At 39.8% G+C, this 24,844-nt stretch overlaps 1 protein-coding gene across 3 annotated transcripts in view; it reads left to right on the top strand.

The window, feature by feature from the left end:
- Positions 1–20,572, top strand: part of LOC124275159 (ornithine decarboxylase-like) — a 65,641-nt gene extending 45,069 nt beyond the window's left edge. For 2 of the 3 annotated variants that reach the window (XM_046710656.1, XM_046710655.1), the window contains exons 6-11: positions 14,592–14,729; positions 15,571–15,736; positions 17,846–17,987; positions 18,914–19,020; positions 19,347–19,564; positions 20,473–20,572. In XM_046710656.1, the coding sequence (XP_046566612.1) occupies positions 14,592–14,729; positions 15,571–15,736; positions 17,846–17,987; positions 18,914–19,020; positions 19,347–19,564; positions 20,473–20,497 (796 nt within the window). In that variant the 3' untranslated portion in view covers positions 20,498–20,572. Of the gene's footprint in view, positions 1–14,591; positions 14,730–15,570; positions 15,737–17,845; positions 17,988–18,913; positions 19,021–19,332; positions 19,565–20,472 lie in introns of those variants that run through there. The other variant, XM_046710657.1, reaches the window with a different exon arrangement.
- Positions 20,573–24,844: the final 4,272 nt, after the last annotated feature.

Raw genomic sequence — 24,844 nt, 5'->3', positions numbered from 1 at the left:
GAGAGATGACCGTATGAATTTCATAGGTGGCATTGCTTTCACTGTCCAAAAGGTTGAGCAACCAAAAGGCTCCGAAGACGATTGGAAAATAATAATGTCGGATACGTCGATATGGTTTTCTTGTCCCAGTGTCGTCAGACTGAATGACCTGATTCCGACGATGCTACCGAGGATTCCAGGAAGAGCTTCCGCGGCTTTCCAAACCAGTTTTGCAAAGGCCTCCCCTAGGGATATAAACGTTTCTTACCCATTCTTTCACACCACCCTTGTCAATAGGTGGTGGTAGGGTAGGTGTTGGGCTTGGAGTGGTATCACGACCACCGGCCAGAGAGACGACTAAAGTCGATATGATGATCTTGAGTGTGGTCAAATTATACTTATATGTGTATGTGATTATGGATGCGAAACTCAAGGTACGAGACGGAAGGTTCGTGGAAGCCATCTATTGAGCTGCCCATGGAGCCGTATTGTGCCATTGTGTGCGGTCAGATGGGTTGTGGGAAGACTGCTTTTGCATTGGATTTGATCGAAGGGTATTTTCGGAATGTTTTCAATCATATCGTGATTCTTTGACCTACTTTACGCATCAATAATACGTACATGGAGAGAGCCTTGGTGATGAACAACCCTGAGGTGCATAAAGTTGATCTGGGAACGCGTCTGCAGGACTAGCTAAACTCCTTTCAAGACTAGTTTAAAGGAGAATCGACACTGTTTATCCAAGATGATTGCAGTGCGAATAAAGAGATCACCCAAAAAAGAGATATGTTATTATATTTAGCCTCAAAAGAGACCAACACGTGGCTTATATGGTGTGCTAGCTTAGCAAATTCAAGCAAAATCAAACACACTCCTTTGTAAATTGTTATGAGAGTGTGTTTTTTTGTAATGTGTAATTTGTAATATTACATTGATTAAGTGATAATTATTATGGGTCACAATGTTTAAAGTTTTGAGTGTGGATTGTGGATCAGCTCTCGCATCATATATGTTCAATGGCAAAAGTATTTTTAGCGGCACGCCTTTTTGAAAGCACTTTAGAGTTGCCTCCCTGGCAATCTTGTATATTTACCGTTTTCATCATAGCGTTTGTTCCACCAATTTTGTGAACATTTTGAGTGGATAATGATGCTACCTAACTTTGCTAGAATGCACGAGAACTGTGTAAGAGCTGTATAAAGGCTGGTTGTTGCACACACAGACTTATTACATGACTGGAGTTAAACACATCTGTCTGCCGTCATCAAGCTGATACATCTGCCTACTGTCGTCAAGTCTGTCTGTTAACATTTCAAGACCATGCTTATATATATTCAACTACTGTCATTGTAATCAACCTCAAATCTGTATATCTGTTCTCACTGTGAATGTCAAGGCTCTGGTGAGTTAATATTTATATTTGTGACCCAATATTTTAGATTTGTGACTCAATGGCATTGTACTAGGTATCTGTGTTGTAATTCATTGTAACTTGCTCATTGTTTGTTCAATATATTATTGAATAAGTTAGACTTGTCTGTGTTCTTTTTTGCTGGTTCAAAGGGGACTCTTAAACCTTTTGTCACGGAATATATTAACCGTAATAAAATTGGGGGCTCGTCCGGGATAGACTTCATTTGACATTTGAGACCTATTGTGAAAAATATTTCATATTTCTGCAATTTTGCAAACAAGTAAATTGTGAAACCAGCAAAATGGTGTTTGAACTTGAGAAGTTTCTGAAATCCCCTACCCCTGAAACTGTGAGAAAATTTCAGATTTTGAAAAATATGTTGAATCACTTTATTGATGAGGGAGTTTTTGGGCATGAAGTTTGAGAAATGGTGAAAGAAGAAAATTAAGAAATTTTTGAGATGAAAAAGCTTGAAATCCAACTTCAAATTCAAAAGGAAGAAATGTAATTGAAAAAGTTGGAAATGGAGAAGAAATAGAATTCGGAAAAGAAATAGAATTAAGAAAACTGGAAATTGACAGAGAAATTGAACTGAAAAAGCTTGAAAACCCTTCTCATCCCTCAAACCATTCCTCTTTTGACATTGCAAGGCATGCCAGACTGGTATCCCCTTTTAATGAGAAAGAAGTAGAAACATATTTTCTACATTTTGAAAGAGTTGCTGAAAACCTCAAGTGGCCTATGGAGTCATGGATTATGCTACTGCAAACTGTTTTGAAGGGTAAAGCTCAAAATGCTTATTCAGCCTTGTCGATACAGCAAAGCTCAGACTATGATCTTGTCAAAAGGACACTTTTAAAAGCTTATGAGTTAGTGCCTGAAGCTTATCGTCAGAAATTCAGAAATGCTCATAAAAGGGACAATGAGACTTTTGTAGAATTTGCTAGAGAACAGCAAACTTTGTTTGACAGTTGGTGCGGGTTTAAGGAAGTCACAGATTTTGATGGTTTGAGACAATTAGTTTTGATGGAGGATTTCAAGCAGAGTGTTCATTCTGATCTCAAGACTTATTTGGATGAACATAAGGTTGATGACTTACATGAGGCATTGTTTGACTCACAAGAGTTCTCTTAGGTCTCCGGGTAATACCAAGTTTTCTGGCCAAAGGTCTTTTCCCAGGTAAGACTTCAGGATATGCAGGTTTCAGTTGTGTTAAAACAGGTTCAAATTCTTCTGACAAGCAGTCACATTCTTTTCAGTCTAATCCTAAGACTTCCAATGGTTCTGATCCTGTTTGTGCGTATTGTAAGAAGCCAGGTCATTTGATTTTTGCATGTTACAAACTCCAGTTTAGAAATAAGACTGCAGGTTCCCAAAACTGCTTTTGTGTCTATCGCACCTAAGCCTCTCTTTCCGGGTAGGTTCCAAACTTACAGCCGAAACAAACGCCATTTTATCTGCTCTTAAGTATATAAATAAACAATCCAAATATAAACAATACACAATGTTTTTCAGATTCTCTTTCTTGCCTTCAGGCTATTAACCATATGTCAGATAAACATCCACTTTTAATTGAAATACTTGAATTGCAAAATGATCTTGTTACTGGCCAATATGACATCGTCTTTTGTTGGTTACCCAGCCATGTTGGAATCACTGATAACACAGTGGCCGATTCTGCTACAAAGGCCGCTCTCAACAAATCTGTAACACCGCTTCTGATACCTTACTGTGATTATAACCAGGTGAATAGAACCATATATGCATAGAGACAAGCAGCAAATTAACAACAACAGGTAATTTAGCAGGTAGCACATCGTTGGATGGGACCAACAGGAAAGTAAGATCAACTAATTGTAAACAGGCTGATTGGAAGCTAATTGAACACCTGATTGACAGATTCTATATGCAAATCAACTTCAGTATGACAAGTCCAAATCCAAACCTACTCCATTGTCCAAGTGATGGAATCAATCAACATTCAATCAGCTTGTTTATCCTGAACGATGTACATCGAAATGCCCATCTATGCAATGAACAGGGAGTTGTTATCACGTAGGTGGTATGTCTCGTTATGTATCCCCATACTGTTTACTGCAGTATGTGTGAGATCTGCTTCAGTTTGCGAATGACCAATCTTTTGAAGTTGATTTAAGTTCTACTTTAGTTAACTGCCACCAAACAAATTGAGTGACACACACACAACATACGTAATTTGAAATATCTAATTTGATAAGAAACACTATTTAAATTATCTTCCTCACTCTGAGAGAAGCATGGCATTATTCGTTCATTTTTAAATAATTTTATCTGCATAAAAGAAGGGATTATCAAAAATGTGAAACAAACTTCCGTATACTATCATTTCACCTACATTGCGAAGTTCAGTTTGATTTCAATGTCATACTATGCAAGGTTCCTCATTTACACATACATACAAACTGACAGCTCAACACAAAACGATATGCAATCAGCCAAGTTCAATACAATACAACTTTCTCCACCTGTGCATACCACACTGTTGACGAATCTCTCAGTTGTATTAGAGTGATAATCACATCACGACATTTAGAACAAACCTACAGCTCAGCAGATTAAAATTAACTTACTTTTTTATAAGAAAAGCAAGATTTATTGATGTTAACTTCTTTATTGTGAATAATACAGCGTTTCGGAGCATATGTTTGCACCTTCATCAGGTAAAAATCAGGTCACAATAAAGAAGTTGACATCCATAAATCTTGCTGTTCTTATGCATTCCACTTTTGAATGCCCATCAAAGATTTAAGTTACTTCCAGAGGCTTCCTTGAGAGGCATAGAAACTTGGAACTTGGTTTTCCTTCCAGAAGCTGTCTTAACTGACTTGACTCACTCATCAATTAACAAGGTATTACGTCTTGGGGCGTACAAAGAACAATCATTTACCATCACCTACCAGTTATCTCCCCTTGTGGACATTTCGAAAATTGGAAATTTCTTGGAAACCTCATCTTTTTCAAAACTGGAAATGTCTTGGAAACCTCATCTTTCCAATACATTTCCAAACTTTTAAACGTGGACTTTCTTTTCCAGTGTTCGCATTTGAATATAGTGAACCTATTAGACATTTGACATTACGTGAGGATATAGCGAAACCTATTGACTTTGAATTTGAATATAGCTAACCGATTAGATATTTGACTTCGCATGTGAATATGGCTACCATCAAGGAGCTCAAAGCGTTAGTTAAGGAGCATGGACTGGTGGGTTATTCGTGCATGAGGAAAACTCAGCTGTTAACCTCGCTCGAGATGAAATATGTCAAACCTGTTACTGTTAAAGATTTGAAGTGCTAACCTTGGGAACATGGTCTGAAGGGCTATTCCGTCCATGAGGAAAGCTCAGCTGTTGACCTTGCTGAAAGACAGTAAACCGATCGATTTGCGATTTGTGGTGACAGAACACGCCCTGGGTAAGTATCTGAGAGGCTTGCGGATGACCGTCCAGTCTAATACCAATGTCCATAGAGTTAAACCCTTGGATAGCTAGCAAGATCGACGAGCAGTTGGACGATTTGAAAAGTATGAAATACCAGCTTACAAATGTTGCTCAACAAAGAACAGGCGGATGGCAGTACCAAGTACATCGAGCCTTATTTCAGAGACAAACAAGAAGTCATCCTTCAATCCGACTTTTTCGATTCAACCATCGATACATTGTTACAAAGAATCTTTGGAATGATGGATGCACAGATGTTCTTGGTGGGTGGTGTCGGGGAGTATCCCGAAGTTGATGGGCTTAACTGGGATGGTATAGACGAATCAACACCCATCTCTCAAATTTCACAGATTGAAAATCAGAACAATTTGGCTGTCAACGTCTTCGGACGCAAAGGTAATAAAACCAGCACGCACAGAATAAGAATGCTCCCAAACATGTTTCCAGGATCAGTACATTCCTGGTCGAAAAGAGGGTCAGTTTTATTATACAAAAATTTAAAGTCTGGGCAGGCTCTTTAACGATTAAAGATTAAAGAGGCATAAAGAGAAACCTCACTTCTGTGAACAATGTCTCATCGGGTACAGACCCTGAAGCAAATATATCCAAAGAAATGCAACCACAATCAAAACATCAAATGCCCGTCCCTATGTCAAAATGAAGCCCCTGGGTCGAGCATGTCACAAGTCTAGATTTCCGTTCAGCTGGATCAGACCCCAAAGGTCTGTACAGACCCTGAATCCAAGAAAGCCCACACAAGTTGAAAATGTCACAAGCTTCAGAATATGGCTATGGCTAATTATCAGTTGATCTCTAGCTGTCACTAGTGTTTAATATTAACTCATAGGGAGCCTCCCCCACCACTCCCCAAGACCCCACACTGAGCCAAGACCTCCTGCTTCTGCCTGTCCTCTCACTCCAGACAAACAACGTGTGTGATTACACTAGAGACCTGATGACTTATAAAATCTGAGTATTTTCTTTAACTGTTTCATTTTGGCAAGGAGAGGGGATCATTTTGAAAAGTTTTCCATCTCAGGGTAAAATGAATTGGAACTGATGTGGATGAAAGCAAATATACACAGCATTCGTCCAAATCAGAATACAATGATTGAAAAGTACTTAGGTGGTGAAGAGGTGTTGTTTTGTTCTCCATCCAGGACATTCGAAATTCTCCCTATTCAGACAAGTCAGTAGAAAATACAAGCCATGCTACTGTTATTGTTGTGTCATCCTTGATTTGCATGATGAAGAGACAAACAGAGAAATATAAATCATTAGGCTCAAAGCAGTGTACCTCAACAGTGTAGGCATTTGTTACTTTATCCATAAACTTTAAAAAGACATTATGATGGGGATCTGATGGCATATTGTTATCCCCCACCACAACGAATTTGCGGGAATATAGAGCCGAGTTTCCTCCGTCCGTGCGTCCGTCACGCTTAGCATATCTCCTAAACTATTCGTGATAGCTTAACCAAACTTGGTACACATGTCAACCATGATCCCTACATGTACCTTTTGCGGGTTAGACCCAGATATGAATGTTATTTTTTGTTGTTTCCATGGAAACACGACTTAGGCTGTGACTATGAGAATGTCATCTTGTCCGAAGCAAACCTCCTAAATTATACATGCTAGCTTCATCAAACTTGATACACATATCAAGCATGATCCATAAATGTAGATATGATTTTTATTTTTTGCGTTTCCATGGAAACGTGACTTGGTACACATGGTAAACTTGGTACACATATCAAGCATGATCCATAAATGTGCCATTTGATGGTTAGACCCAGATATGAATTTTTTTGGTGCTGTTTCCATGGAAACATGACTTAGGCTGTTGTGACCATGAGGATGTCATCTTGTCCGGGGGGCAGTGGGGTAGCCTAATGGTTAAAGCGTTGGCTCGTCACGCCGAAGACCCGGGTTCGAATCCCCACATGGGTACAATGTGTGAAGCCCATTTCGGGTGTCCCCCGCCGTGATGTTGCTGGAATATTGCTAAAAGCGGCGTAAAACCAACTCAGTCAGTCATCTTGTCCGGAGCAGATCTTCCAAACTATACATGCAAGCTTCATCAAACTTGGAACATATGTCAAGTATGATCCATAGATGTGCCTTTTGGGGTTTAGACCCAGATATGAATTTTATTTTTCCGGTTTCCGTGGAAACGTAACTTTCCATGGAGGCTGTGGCTATGAGGATGTCATCTTGTCCAGAACAGAACTTCAAAACCGTTGAATATTTCTTCACCAAACTTGGCACATAGATAGGTCTGGTGATATACTGGTGCCTTTTGGTAGTTTTAAATTTCTGAATAAAACATATTTTGTGTTTCCATGGCAACAAGTTTGACCTTGACTGAAATTGGTGGTAGTGCTCATTTCCGGAGTAGAACTTAAAAACCTTTCAATACTCTCCTTCCACTTTGTAATATAGTCACAGACTTGGTTGGCACATATCATTGCATCCCATTTGTGTAGATTGATGCTCATACTGTTGATCACTGGATTATCTGGTCCAAATTCTATTATTTACAGACAGCTGGAAGATTGCTGAGTGTGGCATAAAACTAAAACTCACTCACTCACTGCTATATACACACCAAAACATTTGACATAGTCATAACTAACTGACATATACATGAAGAGTATTTTGCCATTGCGGGGGATATTGATGACTTTTTCTGCTTGTTACATTATATATATGCGACATCAATTAAACTTCCACATATAGTGCAGACACAACCTTTGGATTTTGGAGAATATAAATAACTTTGGATTATTTTTTTTTGAGATCCAGTTGTCCAGCCATAGGAATATCAAGAGATGCTACCCTTAGCTGGTATCCCTGCTTGCTCTCAAAATAGATTTGGCGACACTTGATACTCATTACCCCAAATCGGCCCACACCACTGGCAGTAGGACCGGGAGGCGGTGGGGGCAGTAAATATTCCTGTCACACACAATTAAAGCAGTAATGGGTGATAAGAATCTTTGCATGTGTTGTGAAATTCCAAGAAATTATCCCTCTGCAGATTTGTTTAGTCTCTGAAAATGAAGAAAGTCTCAGGGCTCCTTTTCATTATATTATATATTTTTTTTACTATGAACTTTTTTCAGTAAAATATGTTCATTTCAGAGACTAGTTGTTAGTCTAAAAGTACATCTCCTTCTCATAAGACGGTCTGAGATTCATAGAGAGTGCTCAGTTTTTGTTATCATCGCTGGACAGTCTATACATGGAGGATTGGTGTAGATTCACTTTGCGGCCCTACATATGAACAAAAGTAACATAAAAATGAAAAAAGCTGTGTATGTCGGGATGAGTATTCTCGACTTATCCATGCACTTGATATATGATTTTTATTATAATGAACTTAAAAAGCAATACAGTGATCGATCTGAGGTGTTGTACACGGACATTGATTCCTTGTTGCTAAATATACAAACTGAGGATGTGTATGATGACATGATGAAAAACATAGACGTGTATGACACGAGTGATTTCGCTCCCAATCACCCACTATACAACCAACAAAAACCAAAAAAGTCCAGGGAAAAATGAAGGATGAATGAGCTGGACAACCTACAGCGCAGTACATCGGGTTAAGACCCAAGATCTATTTGATTAAAAAAGCCACTAACACCGAAATAAAAAAAGCCAAATGAGTATACAAAATATGTGTCCAAACAAGAAATCAAACACACCCTCTTCAAACAAGCTCTCTTCCACACAAAAATATTCAAACATCACATGATCAACACACTCAGGAGCAACAAACACAGGATCTATGGGATAACCCTCAATAAAACGTCGCTGTGGCCCATGGATATGAAATGATGGATTGCACACCGTTGTATTGAAGGGAAAACATGGTGAACTACTAAAGTATGGAGAAGATGTACTACAGCCCACAGGGATGCTGGAAAGGCATTGGCACTATCCGCAAACTCGTCGAAGCCGCCAAAGTTTCCAAGGATACCACTGAGGCTTGGTTGATAAAACAAGCCCTATGGCAAATCTACTTGCCTGCACTCCGATACATTCCGAGAAGAAAGTTTGATGTATCGACGCCCAATCGAGTCCATCAATGCAAGCCGGCCTCTTGTTTCCTCCGCATGACAAGGTGAGGCGCAAAAGGTACAAGTATGTCCCTGACCATCATGGATGTTGCCAATTGCTACAAAAAGGCCGTGCAAATCACCTCGTAAGATTCGACTCAAGTGGCCAGGGCGCTGAAACGTATCTACAAATTGAGCCCTTTGAAGTGGCCTGCCAAATTACAAGTCGATCCCAGACACGTGTTCATGGCCCCATGTCGCGGCTGCTGACCAAACGGGATCAGGCTAAAACGGCCTCATGACAAAACGGCCCTAATTTTGCTTGGCTAAAACGGCCCCGATGTTGCTATCAACTATGTTGCTTGAAATGACCCCGTACAATTGCAAAAAAAGACGTGAAATATATTTGAACAATTATATTGACATGTAACATATATTGAAAACAGAAAACGTCCTAACAACACACTCCTTGCGGCACACACAGCAATGGTTATTGCATGATACCAACAAGGGAATAGTTCGTAGATATAAAGTCAGCGGGTGATGGGTCCATGGATTTGGCTGCATCTGGTCAAAAGTTGACCCAGCGATAGGTATCCATCCTTGTAAACTCTCCAGACATCGAAGATATCTTCCTGTGTAGCCGTGGCAGAGTTGCGCAGGTAGGTTCGAAGTCGGCCTTCTTGAATCATCCGAACTTGCAAGGCAACAGACTGGCTTCTCTGTGCAATTCAGGGATTAGTCTGTATATGCCAAGGGGCTGGTCGCCAACTTACTGTTGATTCGTCTGTGCCAGCCTATTAAGAATACAGAAACAATTAACAATACCATAATGCTATCCATCAAATATTAATCCAATCAAATGTTTAATACTTTTGGGGCATTACATAGATCTTTATTTCTCTTTCATACATTTTAGTTATCTTGTATATAGGGTATATATATTGATATACTGAAAGAAACCTACCCTCGACATGGTTGTGTGTCCGAACTGTCCCATTGAACACTGACCAGGACTTTGGTGTAAATGTAGGGTGCTCAATCAAGTGTCTTGAGACATACCACACCAGGTCCCACAGCTTTCCTGGGGAGGCACTCTCTCTGACATCCTTTCAAACAAGCTTGAAAGGTGTGAAGCGGGCAGGAACGGCAAAGCCATTAACTTCTTGTGAATGTACAGTAACCATCTATCCCCATCAATAAATACTGTATATGATTGACACAGAGAACACTATGCCATAGTCTTGAGTTCATAGACTTGTTTTTTATCATATTCATTTATGTACTATTGCTAATGTTTGTCAAAACACCAGCTCTGTCAGGATTCACTCGACACAGAGCAACTGCTACTTCAATGTTGTTTTAATGACTGTATGTGTGACTTCATGGTATGGATCTGTTTTTAACAATTTGAATTCTGATTCTGAAATCTAATGTTTTATTTGTCAAACTTAAATTTTAGTGAATATTGTCAGACGATCTGTACAATATTCCGTTTGATTCATATCTTCCACATGTAATTGAAAAATATGCGTTTTGATCTATCATTTATGACTAAGGTCACACATTGAAAAAACGCTGATTATTTTGGGGCTATTTTGTCAAATATGGGGCCGTTTAGTCATTGGGCCATTTCAGCCAAAGCATTTGAGGCCGTTATAGCCAATTTGGGGCCGTTTCGACTTGGGGCCAAACACAAGGTCGAAGTCAGGCGCATTATGGTGGGAGCACATCGCAGCCAAGCCATCGTCGAGAGATTTAACCGAACGTTAGCCAAACGCTTGTTTGGACACCAGTACTCACAGGAAATGGTGACGCCAGAAAAACGATCGATGGAATGGGTCGTGCGTTTACCCAAAGTGGTGGGGCCAATCAATGATGAAGTGATGCGAGTCATCAACAAGAAACCTGACGAGGCCATTAAAAGGAAATCGTTGACTCCAGAATCGACTGTACCACCAAGTGGTAAAAAAACAGAGAAGAAACTATCGGGTCGGATCAGTGTGAGGTATTTGTACAAACCCGGGGAACTCGAGGGAGGTGATCGATACCGTGCCACCAACCCCGTGTGGTCCATGTAAACGTACCACATTGATCGGGTGGATATCAAAGAAGATGAACCCTAATTGTATAACCTCAAGGATGGACTTGGGGATTTGTGCGAGAGGAATTGCTCATTGTCCCAGACGACATGGTATTACCCCCTCACTCCCAATTAAAGATTTGAACCCTTTACAGAGGTATATTATTATAATGTGGAGATTGATCGAGAAACGGTTGTTCAATCGCGTTGGGGTGGACGTCTAAGGGCTCAATATTTGTTCAGCCCTACGCAGAGTGATTAGTTGTACGATAGTTTAGGACTGTTTGGTACCGAGCGGTTACAATGTCTCATGGATACTTAGTTGATTATAGCCTGGAAACAGTCAAACAATACTAAACGAAGAGGTCAGTCCTGGACTGATGAAGAAACACTGCCTTTGTTTAGTGTATGGCAAGAACCACATGTCGAAGAAAGCTTGGATGACCCCCAAAAGAATAACAGTAATATATATAAAAGTGTGTCTGCAGCATTAGAAGATTGTGGCTTTGAAAAATCTGCCGAGCAGTGTAAAACTAAAATGCACACGCTTAAACGATCTTATCGCAGCTGTAAAACCAAAATGAACAAAAGTGGATCTGGTCGCTCTACCTGTAAATTCTTTGACAAAATGCAAGAAATATTTGGCAACCGACCTGCGTCATCCCCTGTGAAAGTTATTGAATCGTTATCAAGAAAAAGAGTGCAAGATGTGGGCAATGAAGACGAGGGAAGCGATAATGATAGTGACAATGATGATAATGATCTGGAACATGGAAGTACTGAAGATACAAGTTTCACAATGAAGTACACTAGAGGAGGAAGACCCTATGAGAGCAATGACGCCGATCTTTCCAGGGATGTAGAGACGGATTCAGATGTGGACCCACCCTTGAAGCCAGTTAAAGGAGTGATGTCCAGGAGCAAAGACCAAGACAAAGGAGTAGGAGATAACACTTTGGACATCTGGAATCCGGGAAAACGGGTTATCAAAGGCAAAGAAAGCCAGAAAAACTAAGCTGGAAATTGCTTTGTCAACTGCATTTAACGAAATGTCAGAATCGAATAAAAAGGTAGAAGACAAATTTGTCGAACTAGTAAGGATGAAAGTCGAAGTAGAAATAAAGTGCATTGAAATGGGAAAAATGAAAATGGAGTCAGAGGAAAGACAGCGCTGTGAGGAACGCCAGCATCAGTTCAACATGATGCAAATGATTCTTGGGTCTGTTGGACAGAACAGACCTGGTACTAGGAGGTAACAAAAACGCATCATGGATGGGGCCACGCACTTCTTCAAGGCAGCACACTGATACAGCACCACGTCCCTCTGGAGAATCGTATGATTCTTATGGCTCTTCCTTTTACAACATGTAAACGAAAGCAAAAAGTTTGAACGTGAATTTCTGATATTTTCTGAAATGTTTATTGTTTCTGATTTATTGTTGCAAGTTTTCTTCAAAAGACATTGAGAATAGTTTAGTTTGTACCCTTCAACTAGCCACATGTATTTTGTATTTCAAATAATGTTTCTTCATGTAGACAGAACAAAGTACAACAGACATTTAAAGTTTTGTATTTTTGTTTGAATTAGCTTGTGTAGATCATACAGTCATAAGAATCAAAGTTTCATATGGATTGTACCTTGTTCTTACATTTGTTTAAAGAAAAACATAATCAGTGTGTATAGATAAACATGACTTTTTGTATAAATGTTCTGTGTAAACATCAAAATTGCCACTTGAATGGTCCTGCTAAAAGAAAGTTGTCAAAAGTACCGTTACAAATGATTGTTATACACGTTTAGGATGCAATGTCAGTTGCAAATTGAGTTCATGTCACTCTTGGTCCTGGCGTACCAACTACACCCCATACCAATATTGGCCTTCCATCTGCCCCCAACTGTCTGTGGAGTTATAACTGCAACACTTCTGACAGGTTTTATTTTTGGAGTACAATCGTTACAATCGTATTAGATGAATATACTCGATCTCGCTGCACAAAAACAGAACATTTGATTTCAATGATTTGTTTTACTTTCATATAGCAATACATCGTAATCTGAGTGATGTATGGAATGTCATTATCACTGCATATAAACTCTTGAAACTGAACCAGGAGATATGTTCTTAGGACATACAGCCAACATTGAATAAAATATAAAAACTCCAAATTGAATAACCATTTACATTTACAACAGAAAACTTCCACTTCAAGTCATTATTTGCGGGTTACAACACAGCTTCCGCAAATGCCTGCATGTTATTGTCACGAGTGACTTTGCCTGGCTGATCCGCAGCATCTTCTTGCCCAGCATCTTCCATAGCTTCCTGCAAAGGTTCCTCCACCTGCCAGATATCGTCATAGCGTTGATTGTGAATCTCACATAGGTTGTGAAGCACAACGCACGTAGCTATTACAGTACAGGAAAACTCTAGACCCACATCCAAACGTTTCTGCAAGCATCTCCAACGCCCTTTCAGTCTTCCAAAATAATTTTCTGTTGTCATTCTGGCACTACTCAAACGGTAATTGAAACCCCTTTGTCTGTTAGATAATGCTCCACGTTTAGGACACGGTTTCAAAAGCCATGATCTGAGTGGGCAAGCTGGATCTCCAGCTGGAATGACAACTGGCAGCTGCACATCCTTGTCTGATAGGGACACTTTTTAAAACCACTTTGGAAAAAGCCTCGATTCCTCACCTTTTTTGAAAGATTTCAGAATTAGAAAACATTTTGGCGCCATGAACTTGCCCAGGCCATCCATTGTTAATATATCTGAAGACATATTTGTGATCACAGACGGCCTGGAGAATGAGGGAGTACCAGCCCTTTCGGTTTAGATAATCCCCATGATCTTCCTGCAGTGCAACGATAGGAATGTGACATCCATCTATGGCTCCTGCACAGTTTGGAAAAGACCATTTGCGCTCAAATCCTAGTATCACGTCCTTCATATCTTCATTTAGGGGAAACGTTACATATTCCGGAAGCAAAACATCACATATGGTCTGACAAACTTCATGAATGCATTTACAAACAGTGGACTTCCCAACACAAAACAAGTTTCCCACAGTTCTATATTCTGAAGTTGAAGCCATCCAGTATTTTGCGATTCCAACTTTCATTCGTACATCCACAGGTTGGCGAACAGCTTGGTCACTAGCTTTTAAGTAATCCTGCAGTTATCTGCAGATAAGATAAAAAGAAACTTTGTTCATTCGAAAATTATCGTACCAGTCTTTGTGGTCATTAGATTTATTCATGTCGTTCCACCAGACTGTCTTTCTTTCTTCCAGAGAGCTCTATCTTGTGACAGACCTATTGCAAGAGCAGTACATATCTGATACTGTGTTTGTCTTCAAAAATTTCTGTTGAAGTTCGGAGGAAAAATGAGACAATTTGATAATTTATTGTTTACACCCTGTTTACGCAAAGTAAATTTATATGTGCAAATTTACTTACATGAGTAAATTTGTGCATGTGAATGGGGCTTTAGAAGAACTTCAATAAATAGCTTGTAGCTCTTCCTGATTTGGTCAGTAATTTTGTTTTTGTATTTAACCATTCAGATTGTTGCTGAGAATAAAACCTTCAGACAAATATGACGTGCAGTACCGGTTAAGCATCCAATATGGATGTGAACAGCATCACATCCGGCCTCTTCTTGCAGCCGCTAAAGGAATGGGACTGAATGTAGTTGGGATCAGGTACTGTTCCTGGTTCTCTGTGATATGGGTTGATCTAACGTTATGCTAAGTGGTACTGTTCCTGGTTCTCTGTGATATGTGTTGATCTAACGTTATGCTAAGTGGTACTGTTCCTGGTTCTCTGTGATCTAACGTTATTTGTTCATCTAACGATATGCTAAGTGTCTCATCAAATATGGACACTTACTTAAGCCATGTACTTCAGCCTGTCAACACTGAACATTAGAAGCGATAGTGGGAATACATACGAACGTATTCGTATCTGTGGATGGTAAGTATTGTCATGGCAACGTGAATATCTTACCAGGGGAAATCGAAACTGTCATGTTGGTTGGATACAAGTCACAATAAATATTGGAAAGATGACATCCTCAAACTTTGTACACAAGCTCTTTATAACAGTGTTGAATGACGAATTGCTCCCAAGCTTAACCTCCCTCTCACAATTCAACATTTCAAAGTCCCATTCCGCGAGATGAAGTGTTCACCATATCTAGTTTACTACCTTGTAATGTCGTTACTTCAATCTCAATGACACTTTGAAAAGAAAGTGATAATACTAAATTGACAAATCACCCATCGGGTGTTAGGATGTCCAATGGACCATCGCCCGTAGATATATTACTAATGCGAAGTTAAATGTTAACTCACTCACTCGTCGATAATCATATCAGTTGTTATTGTCATTAAGGAATCATTATGCTTGACAACGGTACAAGAATCTGTATCGAAACGTCGCACTCACGAATAAAAAGAAGTTGTTATCCGTAAAGTTTGTTCTATATTGTACTTCCCAACTTCTAAAATGCCACTCAAAGAAGTTATTGTATACATTTGACAGTTTCCATGTTGGAAGTGGAGTCGTGGATGGCCGTGTGTTCATTGATGCCATAGAAAGAGCTGACAGGGCCTTTGCCATTGCCTCCGAACTCGACATTTCTCTGAGTGTCCTGGATATTGGAGGGGGTTTCTTCGGGAAAACGAGAGCTCCTGTGGAATTTAAAGAGGTAACTCCATTAACATCCACAGGCTAACAGTAATACTTTCCAGAAGTAGGGGTTGATCGTGAGTCATTTTTTTAACCAAGCAATCAGATGACAGAAACTTTCAGGCGAAAACCCCTGGTGGAATCTGTTTTGTTCTTGTTTTCAGTTCAGGAAGTATGACTCCCGTAGGTTAATGCACATATGCAGAAGAAAGACATAACCGATGTCTAGCAGTTTGTATTTTATGGACCCATGAAGGTCCGGGATAGAATTGATCTTCAGTAACCCATGCTTGTCGTAAGAGGCGACTAACGGGATTGGGTTGTCAGGCTTGCTGACTTGGTTGACACATGTCATCGTATCCCAATTACGTAAACCGATGCTCATGCTTTTGATAACTGGTTTATATACAGACCGCCGACATACTGATGCAATATTGCTGAGTGGGGCATAAAACTAATCTCACTCACTCAATTGCATTTTGTGTGGATTCTATTTATTTCTCAGTAGTTGCAGGCATAGATCCTTGACAATATATTATCGTTATTGGGTCATGTGACTAGAGACTAGTTTGATTTCATCATTTAGATTTTCAGCTATTTTCATGTCTTTACTAAAATATTTTCACATCAACAGTTGTGCAGCCTTCACTTATAACTTGAAAACTATGGATTCTTTCGCCCAGCTTCTATATCCACAGGAGAGGCCCAGTGCAAAGATTGCTTTCGATAATTGGATCTACAGAAAACGTTTTGTTATGTTTTAAACTTAGAAATATGTGTTTACGCACGACGTGAGAGGGAGAGGGAATCCAAGGAATTCTATCAATAAAACTATTCCATGTTTTCCAAAATGTCACTAAATCATCTAACAGACGAGAGATGTTTGACCCAAGAGAATGGAGCAGTTACTATCTGTCAGAAATTACAACTACAAGCACTACCTTGTTACCTGGCAATTAGGTGCCCAAGAGAGCGAGGGTTCGAATCCCGGATGGGACACCCCAAATGTACAAAAATCTGCACTTTACTGAGAAAGTGTAAACCAAAATATAGTCCATATACCATATACACAAAGTCCATATTTCAGAGACATGTATTATTCAGAAGATGTCAGACCATGTAAATAACCTGAATGCTGTTTGTGGTAACAGACGGAGATCACAAAATTACAAAGACAAACATGACCAGTTTTCGAAATATCAATCGATCTTGGGTATAAATATTTATCAATGTCAATATCAACTATCCGTCACAGCTTGCCATTAACACAACAGTGTATATATGTGAGTTGCGTTATAAAATTGTGCTTTTTAAGAGAAAGCGGCATTAGTACTCCTCCAAAATCCAATTTGTTCTTCAGCTGATGCTGTAAACGAGGTTGAGGATATTACTGAGCCCAGTTGACTTTTTTGCCTTGTTTGTTTTACAAATGATTTCGAACCTAAATGATTTGAAATCATCTGGTTGCATTATTTGATGATAGCGTCCAACAATGTCCTCTCAACATTTTAATATTGGTCATGACTGCATGACCTCGGTGATTCAGTGAAAACAGTAGTCGGGTTCATTGTTATTGGAATGCATTAGATAGAGAGTCGTTGACAAAGGTACACCCTCCATTTGTGAGTTATCCAAACTCAGATACACTGAGTTAACACTCAGGTTGATGGTCAGCGTGTGTTGAGTCTGTTGACAATCATTGGATTGCCTGTTCCAGACTTGATTTGATTACAAACATCGTACAGCTGTAATAATGCCGACAGAAACATATTCTCATGATATAGTCATAATTGTACAATAGACTCTGCTTTAGTGGAGATTTCATTTGGATGTGGAAAGGAGTTTGTCGCTTCTATTCAGACATTATAACACTGACTATGCTGTAGATGTGAAATCAACGGATTTGTGTTTCTTTTTACAACCTCAGAAGATACAATTCAATTCTGTTCACACAATGCATATTCACCACAGATACAGCTTGTGTTGGCAGGTATTTGCAGGTTGTGTTGACTGGTATTTGCAGGTTCATGGTCAGCTTGTGTTGACTGGTATTTGCAGGTTGATGGTCAGCGTGTGTTGACTGGTATTTGCAGGTTGATGGTCAGCGTGTGTTGACTGGTATTTGCAGGTTGCAGGCCTCATCAGCATTGCCCTGGAGGACCACTTTCCCGCTAAGAGAGGAGTGAGGATAATTGCAGAGCCTGGTCGCTACTTTGTGGCATCGTGTGCGACCCTGGTCCTGACAGTTATCGGGAAGAAGGTGATCCAAGGTCCGTATGCTCAACATTAGACATCAAGTTTTCGGTGCATCCAACGATTTCATGATCATTCTCTTGTATTATTTCCTCTAGTAGATACTTGTAATAATACACCAGCACTGTTTTGACTAAATAATGATGAATTGATCAATAATTGTAGCAGGTCTGGATGGTTGAATGTGGAGATCTTTAATAAAAATCAGCTTCAGTATGGAGAATCACAGCCGATTCTTTGATATGTGATATCAAGACAGGGCGAGATTCTATTTATCATCCAACATAATTCCTTAAACCTATCCGGTTTGGTAACAGTTATGACTAGTGTCTTTGGCGTAACTGTCTTTAGAAACATATAGATTAGTGATAGCATGTGATTGTGGCACCTTGGAAACGGTTAACTTTAGAACGGTCTTCAAAGCATTGTGACGTAATTTCGTTGCAGTGACATCTCCTGATACATATCGTTTGATATCTCCCGAGCGATATCTACAGTGGTTTTGTGTCGTTGATAAATCAATTTAAACACTTCCCTTCAGAATACTCAATATCTGAAATATTCTTTATATGCGGCACGGCTATCACTATAGATTAAGGTAACTTTTTAGGCATTTTAGGTGCTGGGAAGTACAATATGGACAAATTTTATGGATAATGTTCCTGCTTGATAAACCTACAAGAATCTGTATCGAAACGCCCCACTCACGAAATTGTTATCTATAAAGTTTGTCTAATGTAATAAGGTTCCAGAATTCACAGTATAAAACATAGCACCCTTAGGAATGACAGAAGCCAATGACCGTGGGTCTGAGTCTTGTCTTCCCCCGAGCTCTGTTATTTGACGTGGTAAACGCCCCAAATATGCATCATTTGAGAACATCTCACTCACTCAATAAGAGGTTGATTGAACCCAAAATCGTCAAAATCATTGTCATCTTCAGATGGTGTTGCGAAAGAATTCCTTTACTTTCTGAATGACACTGTGTTTGGAACGTTCAACGCCGTATTTTCGAAATGCACTGCAGCGAACCAACCGTCGTTGCTAAAGGTAAGATTTTAATTACCGCAGCTGATTTATCACTTGAAGAAGATGAGACGAAATACTGATGTTTGCAGATCCAATCAGTGATTGGCACCGAAACAAACTCTCCATGTTTCTCAGCGACAGTCATGTGACCTCGCCCAGGAGGGTCAGGGAAACGCTCAAAAATACTGCTCATTGTTATCAGCTTTGACAGACTGAATCATCAGCTGTTGATCAAGCACTTTCGTTGGGAACCCTAAATTCATTTGTATCTGCAAATTTGACACTACGGTGGAGGCCCTAACCTTAGTACCTAACTAGTACCTGCTTCCTCAGTATTCTTGTTCCAGGCTCCACGGAGTGATGTGACCTTCAAGTCCAGTGTCTGGGGACAGACGTGTGCAGGTCACGACATCCTTTTCAAGGAGTGTCACTTACCAGAGCTTGAAATCGGGGACTGGTTGTTTGTCGAGAATGTCGGCGCTTACCCCATGTCGATAAACAAAGGCGGGTCATTTAATGGAATGCCACAACCGACACCAATGTATGTCTGCTCCAAACAAATCTGGTGAGAAACATTCAGTTTATGACTAAAAATAAACTAAACAAGACAACACTTGCTGGACAACCTGTGTAACAAAGGCTGGTCATTTAAACGCCAAAACAGAGCAATCCATATCTGCCTGGCTTCAATGTACGTACTATCATGTGTGGTATCCGATCACTCCCTTTCATATGATCTTTTTAACCTCGCTCTGCCTTTCACGTTCAGTGGAATCTGTTTCGTTGTATATCCAAGACTGGTTATTCTGCCATTTACATCGTATAATGATTTGAAACAAACACAAATGCTTAGGTCGAGACACCAAGACTGTCCCCACTGTGATGCAACGAACATATTCCTTAAACATTTGTGTTTAACTTATGGGAAGCCGAATATCTGCATTTGACCACAGCAAACATTATCTCAGGTTAATATATCTTGTTTCCGGTTGAGCAACATCAATCAATGCGCTATCTTGTGGCAGGATTATTGGTCCATCCATCTGTTGTCTAGTTTGTCCAACAACATGTATTAGCGGTATATGAAATACTTTTGTAGTCACGGCATGGCTGAAATACTGCTGAAATCTTATCTCACTCACTCACTCACTCTAGTTTGTTCAAATGTCGCCGTCACATGGCATGAGAACTACTGCGCGGCGGCGGGAAACATTATATATTTTTTTAAGGATAATTGTTTGAATGATAAGGCAGGACATGCTTACCCTTTTCACGAAGACTCCAGTGTCATCGTTAATTGTCAGTAACACAGTCAGATAATGTTCACTGTTGGTTTACCTTTTACGTTCGCTTTGCAGAATAACAAATGTCTATAGATGACTTTACAAATTCCTGAAGTAAATGTACCCAATATAACTGACCAAGATTTTAAAATAACTATTAAATACCTTAATCTTTATTTCTGTCCTCTAGGAAATCCCATTACTGTAAAACCTGAGGAAAACGCCACCATCATGCACGTTTGAAAGTGCCACATGTATGTTTGCCACAGCAAAATGTACAACAAAGCTGTAAAGGTAAAGTTTGAGTTAGATGATATTTTCGGCACAAATAAACCTGTCATGTGTCAGATGTTTGTGTTGATACCGCCACGACAGGAGCCCGTTTTACGCTATAGATACCCAACGTCAATGGTCTTTTTTCTGTATTTATTTTCTTGTTTCACAAGGGGAGGGGAGGGGGCAAAACAAATCGTTATCTGCCCGCTACTGGTTTGATCTGCATTCTAGAAGTTGATGAGTCAATAATGAAGCATACAACTTTCCGGATAACACCATCCTGTTTTTTGCGTAGAGCGACTTTTAGGTATAGATTGCTACACCGTTATCAGGGTACGAGTGACTACAACCAAGAGAGTGTGTGAGTTTAGTTTTACGACGCTTTTAGCAATATTCCAGCAATATTCGGCGTGACGACATACGCTTGAACCACAAGGCTACCCCACTGCCCCTACAACCAAGTGAAGAGTGAGTGAGTGAGTTTGTTCTACGACGCTTTTAGCAATATTCCAGCAATATTCGGCGAGACGACATACGCTTGAACCACAAGGCTACCCCACCGCCCCTACAACCAAGTGAAGAGTGAGTGAGTGAGTTTGTTCTACGACGCTTTTAGCAATATTCCAGCAATATTCGGCGAGACGACATACGCTTGAACCACAAGGCTACCCCACCGCCCCTACAACCAAGTGAAGAGAAGTATATATACATAGCATGATATGGCAAACACCAGATTAATGAAGCATACAACTTTACTGATAACAACTTTTGATGCAGATTGTTAAACCGTTATCAGGCTAACGTTGACTACAACCAAGTGAAGAGAAGTATATTTCTTACACACCCGTGGGTGAGAAACCCATGTGAGAAAACTGGTATCACACATATGTGTGAGATCGATTTCTAATCCCGTGATTGGCTACTCCATGGTGATGACCCAGGGTCAGGGTATGACGGACTACTTTCCTGATTAAAATTCATTGATAAGTTACTCGTGCTTCAATCGAACAGAAACCTGTTACTCGTGCAAAAAATACCCCTTTACACCTACCTGTTATTTTCGCGATTGCAACATAAACAGGTATTTATACAATGAGTGACAAGTAGAATAAATATAACACAAATCTATTTATTTTCTAATTCCTTTTTTTAAAACTTTTGATTTCTAGTCATGAATTCAAAATGGCTCCAACAATCTGTGATACCTGTGTAAACAATTATGTGAAAATCACCGTTAGAGATAAAGCCCTTGATTCCCTTCGAATATTCAAAATGTACAACACTGGTACTTTTACTGGAGAGATGCGACAAGTGTCATGTGTCGTCTTGCAAAAATACCTGACACGATAACGTCAGTGCCTGTCAAGAGATCAATTTGCCTTGTTGTTTCTTCGATGCATTGATGAACATGACATTTTTCACTGATACACATGATGGAGACCCACTTCCAGCTCCGAGATACTATGTGATTCCAATGTTATCAAATTCACTCATGACAATCTGAACCAAAACACACTCGTTGAAACAATGTACAACATGGTACGTTTTGCAAGGCTTCATGAGTGCAAATGGCGGCACACGTCCTTTCTGTTCAATCGAACATATACAGGAACGGTTGATCTACACATAAGTCATTGCTCAAGATATTCCTCCGACGCATGATAATGAAAAGTTTATGTCTTGATAACTTACAGGATGTAATCAACTCACATTTCATACTGAAAACTCCGTAAATTCCATTACATTCCAAGTGGCAGTTTCTGGCTCGGGAAAACGAGAAGGATGTGGCGAAGAAGAGTAGTCCCCCATTGACAGTGAACGTAACCTCAGCAATGTCACATTCAAGCACACTGGGTGCACCTAATTAGACACACTCAAAACTTTTGGCTCCGGTCGATGGTAGAACATTGAACGTAAACTGGTACACAAGTACAGATCCCCAATGTGCAGAGATATCCAAAACAATCTTCCGATGATGACGACAACCACCAAGCGATAACGATGACGTCACACGCTCAAATATTTTACGCTTGCAAGAATTAAAATCATCCACATTTGCATGGTAACATCATCGTTTTAGAGGGTTTAATTAATTTTCAGTGATCTTACCTAGTTATCATTATCACCATTGCCTTGATGATGCGAAGAGGTGGCAGAAACCTTTTTGTGGAGGGTCACCATGGGGATGAGTAGTGATTAGGAAGCCAAGTGACGTCACTCATTCATAAACGTTGTGTTTTGTGTATTATTGCGCACGATTAGAAAACATGAAATTTGAATCTATTCGACCATAAAATGATACGATTTTATGGTGTGTAAGAAACAGATTACTGTACTCGTGTCTTTCAGATACCATTTATCTTACAATTCGTTGCTTCAAAACGTATTGAACCAACTCGTTGTAAGATAAATGGTATCTGACAGACACTCGTTTAGTAATCTCTATATAGTATGACCAGAAATTGTTGAGAATTTTAGGAATATGTTTAATTGGATTTCTAGTATAAACAACCTTGACCAGCTATCAAGTGCTTGGTTTCATTCAAGAGAGACAACTCCGTTAATCCTTTTTCATTAGTTTGTGAAGAGTTATCCCCCTTTATTTACATGCTAGCAGATGACATTTTCAGTGATCCTCAGTATGGATGATTTAGAGAAGAGGAAGTTGATTTTAGAGAATTATAACAAGGACATCAGATCAGCTAAAGTGATTTCAAGTAGAACAGGCATCTCTTTGTCCACTGTTTATCGTGTTTTGAAAAATATTGCAAATGGATATGGCATTGAGCACCAAGGAGGCGCAGGTAGGCCCAGAAAATTGACTGTCGGTGACAGGAGGCTGCTTGGTATTCTTGTTTCTAAAAACAAACGAAGGAGTTTAGAAAACTTAAGGCTGGATATGATTGATAGAGGAACTGTGGCTGTCTGTAAGGAGACACTTAGAACTGAGCTGCATGCAATGGGTTGGCAGAAAAGTCGAGGAATTCCATCACCGTTCATGAAACCTGAACAAAAGGAGCGAAGGTTGAACTGGTGCTTACAGCATAGAAATTTTAACTGGGACAATGTGATTTTCTCAGATGAAAGTTCTGTGTGGCTGTTTCCTAATACACTGAAATTCTGGACCAAACAAACTGAAAAATCTTTGTTTTAGCGCCCAAAGTACAGTCCGAAATTTAACGTGTGGGGTGGCATATCTGTGTTAGGGCAACGCCCCTCTGTGTATTATAAGTGAATATGAACAGTGAGCGGTACACAGATATTCTCGAGGGACATTTACTTCCATCTGCTCATTTGTTCTATGGAAATGTTTGGATTTTCCAGCAGGACAACGACCCAAAACATCGTTCAAAGCATTCACAGGCCTGGTTTCGGACCCAAAATATGACATTATTAGATTGGCCAAGCTATAGCCCTGACCTAAATCCAATAGAAAATGTTTGGGGACTTATGAAGGAAAGTGTCAATAAGAAAAATCTGACAAATATTGCTGAAATGAAAGAAGAGGTGGTCCGATATTGGGACAGCATGGACCACGACTTTCTAACTTCTTTGATCAGTAGTATGCCCCGCCGCATTGAAGCCTGCATTGCTGCCCATGGTGACTTGACAAAATACTAACTGTTCACCTGTCTTTGAATCTGGAGTTATGTTCTGCTAATATTCACATTTAAAACGTGAGTAATGAGTGAAAAAATATAAAAAATTACAATCTTTAAATTCTCAATAATTTCTGGTTGTACTGTATAGATAGCGTGTTTTGACAAACACCAGATTAACATTAACAACAACATGATGTAATTGACATGAAGTGGGAATTGGATGAGGCCAAGTGGCCGGTAAGTACATGTACAACAAATAGCGCAGGACAGGAAACCAGTAAATAGGAGGGACTAACTACCAAAAACAAGCTGACTAGAGTGCTAATTGATAGTCTATAGCTTGATTAACTGTTAGTTGGCCGATGTTATGTGGTAGCCTTGGTCTTTGATCAAATATTTTTGGCCCCGGATTTCGATTGCTTCCAAAGGTTTTCTCTACGTAATTCGTTGATTCTTGGAGGATAGGATTTAAACTTTGTCAACCTAGATTATATCTAGGCTATGAATATACTGAATCGTTCACAGCACACACTGAATGCTCTGTCTGCTGTCCACAAAATACACATCTGCATGTCGCTCATGGCGTTAGCGTTGTAGTTAGCCTAGATTTAGTGACACGTATTGCAGAGATGGACTGTAAGACTGAGAATCCCTCTTTGGCAGTTGGAGAACGGGACACAGGTA

This window comes from Haliotis rubra, unplaced genomic scaffold (assembly GCF_003918875.1).
Source record: "Haliotis rubra isolate DU_JTF1 unplaced genomic scaffold, ASM391887v1 Scf199, whole genome shotgun sequence".
NCBI classification, from domain to species: Eukaryota; Metazoa; Mollusca; class Gastropoda; order Lepetellida; family Haliotidae; genus Haliotis; species Haliotis rubra.
The sequence above is the reverse complement of the archived record's forward strand: the minus strand, read 5'-3'. Positions and strand labels throughout refer to the sequence as shown.